Here is a 13370-nt window from a genome sequence, read left to right on the forward strand (position 1 = left end):
TAAAGATGAAGGTGAAGCTTTACCTTCAAACCACACCACTTTATAACAACCTCCTTCTTCTTTCCAGCCATACTCTAGCAGCGATGTTGCTGCTTGTTCACTTCTAGTTGAAGATAACCACCGTCTTGTGATGAGATGTGTGCGCCTTGTCTTCTGGAGAAGTACTCGTGAACAAAGTGGTAGAGTACTATACTATCTACAGTAGCTTCTGGTATGCATGATATCCTTTCATTTTCTTTTTTGGGTTTGTAGCTGTCTAAAACCATTTGTAAACGGACTTCGTTGACATAATTAATTTTCTTGTTTTTGCACATGTTACACACAAAGTTCTCTATTGCGATGATAGTGTCTTCACTAATTTCTTTGTCTTGTCCGAGTTGGCTAAAAGCTGCCTAATGGGTAAAAAGCTGCCATAATTGGCTAAAAGCTGCCTTCGCCCTTTATGGGGTGAAATAAACCTTGCGAAGGGGTCACATTAAGGGAAGTCACTTTGAAGGCATCTTACATCACCTTTCCACCCGAAAATATTGTTAGATTTGATATTTTTGTTATGCCGTGAAATAAGACTTCGATTTAACCTACTTTAGTCCATGTAGCCTACCTTATGGGGTGCAATTAATCCCCTGGGGGTCACTTTGGGGGAGTCTTTACATCATCTTTCCTAACAAAACTATTATTAGATTTGATATTTTTGTGATGTCCTGACATAAGACTTCATTTTGACCAAGTTTGGTCCATGTACTTTATGGGGTGAAATACACCTTCTGAGGGGGTCACATTGAGGGAAGTCACTTTGAAGTCATCTTACATCACCTTTCCACCCGAAAATATTGTTAGATTTGATATTTTTGTGATGTCCTGACATAAGACTTCGTTTTGACCAAGTTTGGTCCATGTACCTTATGGGGTGAAATTAACCCCCTGGGGGGTCACTTTTAGGGGGGTCTTACATCACCTTTCCACCCGAAAATACTGTTAGATTTGATATTTTTGTGATGTCTTGACATAGAACTTCGTTTTCACCAAGTTTGGTCCATGTACCTTATGGGGTGAAATTAACCCCCTTTTTGGGCTTTTTAGGGGGCTCTAGGGTCCAGATCCACCCGGTGCGGTCAATCTTCCATACTTTTTGTGAGTGACATGGTTGACCCCAGTAACTTCAAGGGGTCAAACCTTTTGTACCTTATGGGGTGAAATCTTCTGTCGTAGGCTCCCAGACTAATAGTGCTATTTCATTTTGGAAACACTGCGGTCTCGCTTCACTGATTTTTTCGAACACAAAGTTTTTTGAGTCAGGTTCATAGTAGCAGCAGCTTAGCCTAGATGTTCTCTCGTAAAGTTTTGGATTTTCAGAACACCCAGGTGCGTTGGATTTTTTGTTTTATTTGAAAATAAGACTGTTGGAGTAGTTGATAACAAAATATTTCATAAATGATGTTTATATATGCTACAGTCATCCTAAGCTCAAACGTAACAAATCTGTTGACTTCGTCCATCATGCAACTGTTTTTTTGATCTCAAAACTTTTGTTTTGTTAGATTTGTAATCAATAGAGTTTTATTTTCATAGGTGCAAAATGAACGCATGATCTTTTTATGGAAAAAATCGGTATACAAGACCAGTTGGTGGAAAAAGAGAAGATGAATGTTTTGATATTTTGGAGTCTGACACTGAGAATGTTCCAGTAGTGGACCCTTCTACCTTTGTTGATGTGCCAGATGACAGCTTTAGTGATTCAGGTAAGTTTTATACAAATAAACACTATCAGTGAACACGTATAATTGCTGGCCTTCCATATAACCAAGCATTAACTCAGCTGTAGTGGACTTTGTTACAAAAGAAACTTACATGTACTGCAAAAAAATCCATTCCATGTTACAGTGCCGGTCTTAGGGTATTTCGGGCCCTGTGCGGAATATGCTTTGCTGGCCCCTATGACAATGATCCAATTCAGTAGCGTAGCTAGGTATTTTGAAAGGGGAGGAAGGTTTGACGGCCGGCGGATGAAACCTGAAGGCTTGTTCGCCGAAGGCGACACTCAGTGGCGGGGGTCTGGGGGCCTCCTCAGAAAATTTTGAAAAACTACTTTGAATTTGGTGCATTCTGAAAGCATGTTCAACAAAAATTTAGGTATGAATATTATTGTAAAATGGTGCTGTCCGGTGACATAGCAAAAGGACAAGATCATGTTTTCTTTGGCATTTTTCGAATTGAATTGAAATTTTTCCATTGGAAATGACAAAAATTACTGCATTTTCTGAGTAAATTGCGGGCCCCCTAATTTGCGGGCCCTGTGCGATCGCACGGTTTGCACACCCCAAAGACCGGCACTGCATGTTATAATGATAACCAGAGGCCCACACAGCGACGACAACTAAAAATATAAATCATACCTCTCTACTATCAAACTGATGTGTTCGATATATACTCTGATGGTAAAAAGGACTCTCCACCATGCTCTCTTGAGCCACATTGAGTTTTGTATTTGTTTGAGAATGTCTCACTTATTTCTCAGTCCCACAATAGGTAATGTTTGTACAATGCATAATTGCATATGTATGTCAAATTCATAAATGGAAAACAATAGTGATTCTTGTCATTTACTTTTATACTGCAGCTTTGTAGTATTTTTCCTTACTCTTTTACAACTTGTTATTTTTAGATGAAGGCATAATGGAATCCATCAATCCACCAACAAGGACAACCAAACCACCCTGTTCAATTTGGAGCTGTGTAAGAAAAAGTCCTTCCATGAGAAACACCCCTTCGATGAACACTGTACGTGAACAAGCTGACCCACATTTCATCACCAGCCAATTACTTCAAACTGTTATATGATGAAGCTATTGTGGAGCAGTCCTATTTGTATTTGGTCCAGTTAGACCAGGGGTTCTTAACCTTTTTTCCCTTATTACCCATTTCTGTCCAGATCAAAGTCCCATTACCCAAAATCTAATTTTAACTAGTTTACCATATTAAAAATATAAAACAGCGTTATTCAACAAAAACAACATTTATATAACGTAAAGAACGGCATCAATAGTTTCAGTGAGACATTTGCGCTTTTTTTGTGTACAATCGATGCAATATTGGGTGCGATTTTGGATACTGCACAAAGCAAGTCTGACTTCAGATCTAACAGCTTGTTTCGTAATTTTGACTTCAAAGCAACATCACTTGAAAATGCTGATTCACAGAGATAAGTAGAAAGGAACATAGTCAACAATGTTAATGGTTTTGCACAACTTTTGGATATGCTTTCCCCATCATTCCCCAGAATTTTCCCAAGCTTTCATCTTCAAAAGTATAGCCTATAGCTCGCTCGTCTCAACACTAACTCTAAATGTACACTTAGCTATACTACTTCAAACAGCAACGCAGCCATCAAGCTTGCTCATAAAACAACTGTAACTGAACTGATTAGGCTATACAAGAAAAATCTTACTTATTATGTCACAAATATGAAATACATAAAACCGGCAACAAAAATAATGCGAAAAATAAATCACTATGACGAAACAATTCTGAAAATGATAAAATATCACTGTGCTTGTTTGGTTGTTTTGAACGGACTCAAAACATCAAAAAAAAGTATAAGTAATAAAGCAACTTTACCACTTACAGCTGTGGCATTGTTTGTTACATCTATAATTCTAAATATTCTGGTTCAGCTGATTACCCACCTGCTATCCTGAAATTACCCACATGTGGGTAATTACCCATAGGTTAAGAACCACTGAGTTAGACCCTTCCAAACGTCTCGGAAAAACAGCTAAGAAGTTTGCATATATATTTACAAAGAAAGGGGATTATGCAAAATGTCTGGCTGGACAAGCTGCCTATACTTTTGTTAGAAGTGTGAAGAACACCTTTGCATAGACAAAACGCAACACTGTTTTAAAATTCCACAAAAAATGAACAATTTTGTGCTGTTTGAGTGAAAATAAACTAGTTGCTTGTTACTGTTTATTGTGTGCTTTTGTTGCTAGAGCGCCTGACGTTACAGATCTGCTACGTTTCAAAATTCTGTAGGTAGTGCGAATGTGCCTGACGTAACAGATTTGCTACGTTTGAAAAAAAAAAATTAAAGTACTCGAAAAAAAATCTTTTAAAATACAACATGTTTTGACTGGACTAAAATGTTTTCAAAAAATAGAAAAAAAATTTTTTTTTCAACTAAACGATAAATTTGTCCATATAGGGCTAATTTACCAAGATTCGGTTAAACCAGTGGTTCCTAACCTGGGGGTAAATTACCACCGGGGGTAATTTGCTTGTTTTTTGGGGGTACCGAGACCCGATTTAGAAGCAGTGAAGGTTGTGAACTTTATAAAAGCGAAGGAATTGAACAGCCGTCTTTTCAAGGAACTGTGCAAGAAGATGGAAGAAAGATACGAAGCATTACTGTATCACACAGGAGTACGATGGCTGTCTCGTGGCAAAGGGATAACCCACCTGGTTGAACTTCGTGAGGCTGTCCATGTTTTTTTAATAGAAAAGAAGTCCGACTTGGCTGAATAGCCTTCTTTTCTTACCAACAGTGGATTTCTATCTGGCTGATATCTTTGATGAATTGAACAAAGGCAATCTTTTAATTCAAGACAAGAATGTAGGCTAATTGTGATCGACACCAAAGTAACCGTAGCAGCATTTATCACAAAGGTTAAATTGTGGAACAAGCGAATTGGAAGAGGCACAGTTTCAGACGCTTGACATGTACCTCGAAGGCAATGGACTTGAGTTGACAGCGGCGTTGGAGGATATAGCTGACTTAGCAGACTCCAGTACGCACCAACATTAGCGACACGGGAATTAAATATCCTGACATCTTTTTCAACAACATAACGTTGTGAACAAGGTTTTTCAACTGTCTTGGGAATGAAGCGCAATCGCCTGGATGTAGAAAGCGACGCAAGAATTGCCCTCAGTAGCCTACCACAAAGGGACAAAGCCCAGGATCACAAAGCTGGCGGCTGAAGTCCAGGCCCAACTTTTTTACCACGCATTTTTATCTTGTCTTCAGTATTGTATTGATTGAATCTTTATCCTCGGACTGGGAAAGCTTCTTGCAGAGCTTAATCCTGGCAGTTTCGCATACTTGTAGAGGCTTTGAATCACTGACGCAGGCCCGATTACCGAGATTGGCAGAGTGAAGTTTCCGATTGTTGGTCTTGTTGCCAATCTGTGAAACTTCACCAGTCAGTCTCAATTCACCATAGGAGCAATCAGAGCTTCCACTTTTGTTAAAACAATTTGTAACAACGGAGATCCCGGGGGTGGGCCTTATTAGCTGCAGGTACCTTGTGAGCTAGATAAACTCGCAAATTTGAAAAAAAAAATGCTTAAGCTTTGCCTCAGTTGGAATCCACTGCACATAGGCTACTTACAGGAACCAGTTAATACTGTTTGGTGGTGTACAACAAAGATCGATCTTATACTATCGAATTCTAATAAAATACACTTTGGCAAGTAAGCGACTAGCACACAAACATTAGAAGCAGCAAAATCATGTGTTTACGTAAAACATTTATTATCGAATGCAAAGTAGCGCATCAAATATTCCAAATACTTCACAATGAAGGAAAATAAATAAAATTTGTAACAGAATGAGTAAAAGTATGACAAACACATCTGCATGTCACAATTGTCACATGCACCTTTGACACCACACAACGTCCCATGATCACCTAAATAAATGATCTCTGGAGTTCAAAGAGCACAAATGCAGAAAATTCTAGAAAGGGAAAAACTGCATAGTCTATGTCTGAATCTATAGCTGTACTTGAGTCTCTCGGAGAATTACATCATTACCGCTCATCGAATGGACGATCTGGACAAGATTCATGCAAAATATCAAGTTTCCTTGTTTTCCAAGTTTCATATCTTGCATTGAACTAAGAATATCAGGATAGAACTTCTCTTAATGCTATCTTCTGTTGTTGTGTCAGCACGTCCGGGAAATTTACATCAAACTGGATGATTAAGTCTCCTTTTCGGTTAGGCTGCTTTGACAGTGGCAGTCCTTCACCTCTGATGCGCTTTTGAGTGCCTGGCTTTATGACCTCCGTGCAAGGAACAGGTATGTTTCGTCCTTCCAAGTTTGGCACCACAGCAGTGAATCCAGTTAAGGCCTGATTGAAACAAAGACGTTAGAATTATATAATCACCAACCAAAATTGTAAACTATCTAATTATTGTTTAGTGAGTCAATTTTAGAATTTACTCTCAAGCAATCGTTAAGACACCGAACTTGGAAGACGATAGTTCTTTATGTTCAAAAAAAAACTTAAAGTTAAGATTTTAAGCATTGACCACTTTCACTATGCATAAAGTCAGCAAACCATATTTTGAAACACATCTTTAATAAAAAACAGACACTACTTACTTCTTTCAAAGAAACTGTTTGTTTACAAATAATGTTGCTTCCGTCTCTCTTGAACCTCTTATGAGGCTGATCTTTCACCACAAAAACAACATCAGAAGGAAGCCTACCAACATGTTGATCACCCTCCTGGGGAAATGTAATTCTTGTTCCTTCCTATTAAAACAGAGTAAATTTTGCAGTCTTGCTTCAGTAAAACCTCATTAAACTCTTAATTTTCAACATTCTTACAACTCAATTACATTACAACCATACTCACATCCAACAACTAAATAGTATTATTGCAAGCCAAGTCACTATACACTACCTTCCATCCTTTCTTAATGGCAATTTCCAGTATACGATCTTCATTAACTGGGTGTCCATCAGGCCGCATTCTCTTTCTTGTAAGTTTCATTTTTTTCGTGCAGCCTAAATTAATATCTTCCAGTGAAACCTGAAATGATATTAAATAATTAAACAATTTATTCCTTATAATTCCATAACTTAAATCCTGGAGAACAAATTTAATCAAACAAAAAATGAGGTATAACAGTGATAGGTGAGTAAACTATAGCCCACAAGGATGATATCTGGCACATTTCACTTAAAGCACAAACACATTTCACACAACTACAAACCTTGATAACAACTAATAAACAGAAAAAGAGGCTACAGCAAGCAGAGTAGGCTATACAAAAAATCTACCAATTTTAATACTAAACAGGCCTGTTTAAAATTGGAAAAGTTTTTATTCTGCAGTCTAAAAGATTTGTCCACCACTCTTAGATATCACAAGAAACAAGACAGTGGCTTATTAAGCCTGTTGTATAGCCAAATTAATACTGAAAACGCAAAGAAACATACTTTTAAATCGTGTAAAATTGGTGGGTCTTGTTGTGGTTGCTGTTTGAAATTGTTGATATTAATATGCTGACTGTTCTGAGGACCAAACATATTGCTGAATGGACTTGAAAAAGTGTTTGTTGAATCCGTAAACATCATTTCTTCATTTTGATTAGCTCCTGTACTTCCTCCACCAAAAAAACTAAAGGGATTAGAAGTTCCAAAAAATGAAGAAAACGTAGCCCTCGGATCACCATGAAAAGTATAGGAAAACCTTTCACCACCAGGACTACCGGCACTGTTGTTAAAACCAGCTTGTCCTTGAGTGTCATATATTTCCTTCTTTTTAGGATCGCTCAATACTTCATACGCTTCAGCAACTTCTTTAAACTTTTCTTCAGCTCCAGGACTTTTATTTTTGTCTGGATGATACTTCATCGCCAACTTGCGATAGGCCTTTTTGATGTCACTGCTTGATGCAGTCTTGGTTAAACCAAGAGCTTTATAATAATCCTTTTCCACCATTTTCAGTGTTTTTGATTTCGGTTTCAATACAATGACAATCTAGCGAAGAAATACACTTTATTTCGTATGTGTCTGTAAAGTAAAATAATTGAAAGTTATAAAAATTAGGTTTGCTTAATGTAGTGGAAATGACATCTAAAAATTTCAAAAAGTTTGAGAGTTTTGTCAAGATTACCATAGGTATATACTTAATTGAGCTACTAAGCTAGAATTTAGGTCACACTGGGATGTTGTAGAAAGTTAAAAATAATGGAAATTCATCACGGGTCCCAGTCCCTACAATTGCAATAAAACTGTTTCAATAAACCGGCTACAGTAATGAGAGTGTTCGCCTCTGAATCAGCAGGCATGAATTCGATATTCCATTAGTCATACCAAAGACTTTTTAAATGGAAGTGGCTGCATTTACGGCGCCGTAAATACAGCCAATACAGCTGTTCCATGCCTTTTCTTTTAATCTTTACTGCGCATGCGCGCTGTTGCTGGAAAAAAGTGCGTATATAACTTCTAAATTCAACTGTGTTTGCCAAGTGAATCAGAGGCGAGTGCGATTTTTGTCTAGCTCATACTCGCAAGGACATGAGTTCTATTCCACCGGAAGGTGATTTTATTTTAAACTCAATTCTAACCCGAAGTGACTCAATCATTAGGGCTTAGGCTACGCATTTTTGTGGTCGTTCAGTTTAGTTTGTTTTTAGTTCTGACCATCACAACAAAAAAACAGTATATGAAAAACATAACAGAGGTATAGAAAAAAGTAGAAGCGACAAAATGCGGATGTTATAGCGTGTATGATAGCAAAGCAGGACAATCAGTTTAAAATAATATAGCAGTCGTAACACCTAAAATTTTTTATAAATTTAGAATTTTTTTTTACTCATTTTAATTGTTAAAGAAAAAAACTCACTAGCCTTTTTTTCTCTTTGTTTTAAATTCATAAAAATTTTGTTAAGGTGTTACGACTGCCATAAAAAAAATTTTCTCGATCTTTTCAGGGTACGAACTGACTGTACGAATGGTTCAAGGTACGAACTAGGTTGCACCCACTAAATACGGCCATAAAAATGTGTAGCCTAACGATTGAGTTACTTCAGGAGTTCGGGTTAGAACTTAGTTTTAAAAAAAATCACCACTGGTGGTATCGAACTCATACCTTGTGAGTGCGAGCCAGACAAAGATTTTAGATTCAGAGTAAATCTAATCTTCTGCACCTTTATAACACTAGCCTACCGTATCTGCTTTGTAAAGTGCTGAAAGCAATACATTACATAACCTACCGTATCTACAATGGATAAAGCACTAGGCTATATAAACAAAACTATTATTATCAATGCATAGGCCACTTAAAACAAAATCTGATGCATATCTAGTTACACAAAAGCTGAAGGTGACACAACTTGTTCATTTAGTCTAAAACTTTACAAGACTGACAGCCAGATTAAATATCAACTATTGCAATGTGGTCTGCTTGCAATTCAGATTACAATATGCTTTTAAAAATGCAATCATTGCAGACTAGCCTATTATATTTTTACAATTCCCTAGTTAACACACCTTGCTGCTCCAGTTGTGTAAAAATTGTCCCATAAATTACACATAATTTAGTGAAACTACGTTTGCATACGTAAAACCTAGGCTAAAATAATAGCCCTATGCCAATTTGTTCTCAATTTCTTTTACGATGCTTTACGCCTTACTAACCTGATAAGTTTACAGCAGTCTAGCGTAACCGTAAGATTACTAACACAGAACTAAACAGTAGACCCGCAGGGTCTGTATTTATATCAGCTTAGAACAGTTGAGAAATTTCTCGCGGGAACTTTCGAGAATTGACATGACGTAATTTCATCGAATGTTGTAGAAAGTTCCGCTTCGTTGCGTGATTTTGTCAACAAACCGAGGTAATGTTAGACAAATTTCTTTTTTTTAATGAGGGACTAATCGATTGTGGGAATTCAATTTATTTTTATTGTTGGCGCAAAAATATTGAGGCCAGCAAAGTAAACACACAGATTTGACATCAACAAAAGGAAAAGATGGCAATACCCAAAAGTTCAAAATAAATAAAGTCTAAAATAAAGTATAAAATAAAATCTTTATACTCGGATTGGGAAAACTTCTTTGTAGGACTTCTTAAGAGCTTAATGCGAGTTGGTTTTGAATCTTTCTTCTCGGACTGACAAAGCCTTGATAGGTTATTTTTTCGCATACTTGCAAAGGGTTTTGACGCAGGGCCGGTTACCGAGATAGATAGAGTGGAGTTTCCGATCAAAAAAGTTCCCGCGCTTTTCAAAGCAAGCAGCAAAAATTTCTCTCTCCAGGCCCAAATCAAAAAATGGACTCATAAAAATAATTAAGGCCTGGAGAAAAGCTAATTCTAGAAAAACCAAGAAGAAAATTTGATTGTAGTCATATCAACACCAAAACTATCAAAATCAACCAGGAAGTTGCAGAGATAATTAAACTTGAAAAGACCTTCAGTTAGGCTAGCTAAGAAGTCAGCAGTCATTGTTTGTTTTTTTGCATTTACGAAGATAATCACAGCTGCCAGTAAAATCCTCAAGTTTAGAAGACAAAGTAAGTTAAAAGGACTCATTTTTGACTTTCTTACATTTTCTAAACTCAGCCATTATTTTTCACCCAACCGTTACTAATAACCTTCAACCCAACCAAGACCAATTTCAGCACAAGCTCAACCATCAACACCAAAGAGGTTAATCTATTGGAAACAAATCAAATTTCAGAAGAAAAAAAGATCAAATCTGGACAGTTTATTGTACGCTACCACTACATTTTTGGTTTAATTTTAGTTTGTTATTCTATTAATTTGTAGTTCTACACAATTTTGAAGTACAGTAATCAGATTCAGCTAGGTCAAGACTGACTAATATTTTTCCCCTAAGTTTCATCCTTTGTGACGTAATAATAATATTTTTGAAATCTTCACCTTCCGAACTCGTATTTTTTTTTCTCGTACTGTATTTTACAATTCGTATTCCGACATTGATCGATATCATAAACCGACTAACTTAGGCTACGTGTACGTTAGTATATCCATTATCCTCGCCAGTCTTAATTCTCTTTTTAAGCTGCATATTTTAATCAGGTCATTTTAACACAATTCATTTGATTCTATATCACTGCTTGACGGAATTTTGCCCTGAGTTACCTCTCATCAACTAAAGTACCGTAATTTAATTTAGTTTCAAATTAAAATTATTACTTAGTCAATTTCCAAAATCCTTGCTAAATTAAATATTTCATAACGCAATAATAGTGTTTTGTTTATTTTCTAAAGTGTTTCTTACACCACTTAAACCAGACTTGTTATTTGTTCTTTTTCGGTGCTTGTTGGTCACCGTCCTATTTCGTCACACATAAGTGAATTCTTTGATTATCCTGACTACAAGTTATAAATGCAGGTGTTGGTGATTTTGCTTTTAATCTGTTTTGTTGCAAAGTCATTTTGTAATCTTTCGTGTCTTGCGTTATTGGTTTTGTATTCATCTGTTGGTCATACTTTGTTTGTGGCAATGTCTGCGGATTGTAAAAATTTTTATTCAAAAAACTTCTTCTCTTTAACTAACAATATTAATAGGAACCAGCTATCGATTTTACATGTAAACATGAGAAGCCTAGTTGGCAACTTTGAAAAATTAGAATTACTGCTTGTCGAAATGCAAGAAGCACCGGACCTTATTGCTGTGTCAGAAACCTGGCTGAATGAAAATCGATTGCATTTTGTTAGCTTGCAAGGCTATAATTTTGTCCACTTTAATAACAAACAAACTGATGCTAAAATACAAGCAGGTGGTGTCGGGCTATACGTAAGCAGTTCAATAAAGTATAATCAAATTAATAATTTAAGTCTAAACTTACAGGAATGTGAAGATCTCTGGGTGGATATTACTTTATCAAACAATAGACAGTGCACAGTTGGTGTAGTATACAGGCATCCCAAAAATAAGTTAATTGAGTTTCAAACCAAATTCTGTGAGTGCATTGATTCGTTAAATAATTTCAAAAAACAATATTACATTTGTGGTGATTTTAATATTGATATGTTAGCAAAGACAAAAAATTCTGCTGTAAAAAATTACTGTGATGCGTTTCTCTCTTTAGGCTGCAATCAATTAGTACAATCCCCAACCCGTGTAACTTCCACAAGTTCAACTTTAATCGATCATGTATACAGCAACGACCAATCAAATAAAATTCAATGCCATGTTCTTATTCACGATGTTTCTGACCACTTTCCTATTGTAGTTGTGATAAACTCTGTAAAACCAAAACAAGAAAAATATACACAAAAAGTAAGGAACATGAAAAACTTTGTTGCTGATGAATTCGTTTGTGATCTGGAAAATAGCTTGACCAACCAATACACAGAAAAAAATGATTCAGTTCATAGCAAATTTAATCATTTCATCGACACTTTTAATGACACTTTAAACAAGCATGCACCTTTACGATTGTTGTCTCGAAGAGAAAGAAAACTCAAGACCAAACCATGGCTAACAAAAGGAATTTTGAACTCCATCAAAACTAAAAACAGACTATATCACTTAAAATTAAAAGACCCAACAAACACTTCTGCACAAGCAACATACAAAAAGTACAGAAATGTACTTACTCATACCAAAGAGCAAGCAAAACAAATGCATTACAGTTTTCTTATTACGCAAAGCAAGCACAACACTGGAAAAATATGGAAAACCATAAATGACATCATCAAGTACAAACATAAGCACACAGCTCACATACCAGAAGAAATAATTAGCACTGACAATGAAAAAATATCTGACCCTGCACAAATAAGTAACTGTTTTAATGATTATTTCACAGAAATTGGTCATTCTATGGCATCTAAAATCCCTCTACCGTCTCCTGGCTCATTATTGAAATTGCAAAGTGTCCCATTCTCCTTTTTTCTAAAACCTGTCAATCAAGAAGAAGTATTAAAACATCTTAATAATCTTTCTGTCTCTAAAAGTACAGGACATGATGGAATACCTATGAGATTTGTCAAACTATCCTCACCAATAATCGCCCCTTTCCTCACCAACTTATTCAATGAGTGTATCGATAAAGGTGTATATCCTGATGTACTAAAGGTCGCTCAAGTTACCCCAATCTTCAAAAGTGGCTCCAGGAAAAATTGTTCCAACTATAGGCCCATATCACTATTGTCCCCCTTCACCAAAATATTCGAAAAATGCCTGTATGAACAAATGTACAATTATCTAACAAAAAAAGACCTGATCACACCACATCAGTATGGATTTAGACCACAATATTCCACTTCGTTAGCTGTGTCAAACGTTTGTAATAACATCTTAACTAACCTAGATAATAAAGATACAACTTGCTCTGTATTTCTTGATTTAGCTAAAGCCTTCGACACAGTTGATCAGACTATTCTCATACAGAAACTGCAAACATACGGTTTTCGGCGCCTTCCATTACAATTGTTAAAAAGCTATATCAGCAATCGTCTACAGCACACGGTCGTCAATGGAATCTCTTCAAACTCAAGACAGGTTACCTGCGGTGTGCCCCAAGGATCGACATTGGGACCCCTTCTTTTCCTACTCTATATAAATGACTTACCAAATTCAACAAACATGAATGTTAAACT

At 36.3% G+C, this 13370-nt stretch overlaps 1 protein-coding gene and 1 long non-coding RNA gene across 2 annotated transcripts; one reads left to right on the top strand and one right to left on the bottom strand.

The window, feature by feature from the left end:
* The first annotated feature begins 1313 nt into the window (after positions 1-1313).
* Positions 1314-2818, top strand: LOC145775207 (uncharacterized). Its single transcript, XR_014290135.1, has 3 exons — positions 1314-1362; positions 1570-1739; positions 2663-2818. It is a non-coding gene; the product is annotated as an uncharacterized LOC145775207 (long non-coding RNA).
* A 2688-nt stretch (positions 2819-5506) lies between these two features.
* Positions 5507-9240, bottom strand: LOC145775489 (dnaJ homolog subfamily B member 4-like). Its single transcript, XM_082586785.1, has 4 exons — positions 7229-9240; positions 6690-6818; positions 6386-6538; positions 5507-6131 (listed from the first exon to the last, which is right to left on the bottom strand). Exons 1-4 carry the CDS (start codon positions 7730-7732, stop codon positions 5904-5906), a joined length of 1014 nt encoding a protein of 337 aa, XP_082442911.1. The 5' UTR covers positions 7733-9240; the 3' UTR covers positions 5507-5903.
* Between the last annotated feature and the right edge of the window lie 4130 nt (positions 9241-13370).

Source organism: Aplidium turbinatum, chromosome 8, assembly GCF_918807975.1.
Source record: "Aplidium turbinatum chromosome 8, kaAplTurb1.1, whole genome shotgun sequence".
In the NCBI taxonomy this organism is placed as follows: Eukaryota; Metazoa; Chordata; class Ascidiacea; order Aplousobranchia; family Polyclinidae; genus Aplidium; species Aplidium turbinatum.

What these genes read in the sequence shown, in the direction of transcription:
- LOC145775489 (XM_082586785.1), bottom strand. Translation starts at nt 7,732, where the DNA reads ATGGTGGAAAAGGATTATTATAAAGCTCTTGGTTTAACCAAGACTGCA. An exon ending in CAATTTTACACGATTTAAAA is followed by an intron (nt 6,819 to 7,228) that starts GTATGTTTCTTT and finishes ATATCATTTCAG; the next exon opens with GTTTCACTGGAAGATATTAA. An exon ending in AAACAGTTTCTTTGAAAGAA is followed by an intron (nt 6,132 to 6,385) that starts GTAAGTAGTGTC and finishes TGTTTCAATCAG; the next exon opens with GCCTTAACTGGATTCACTGC.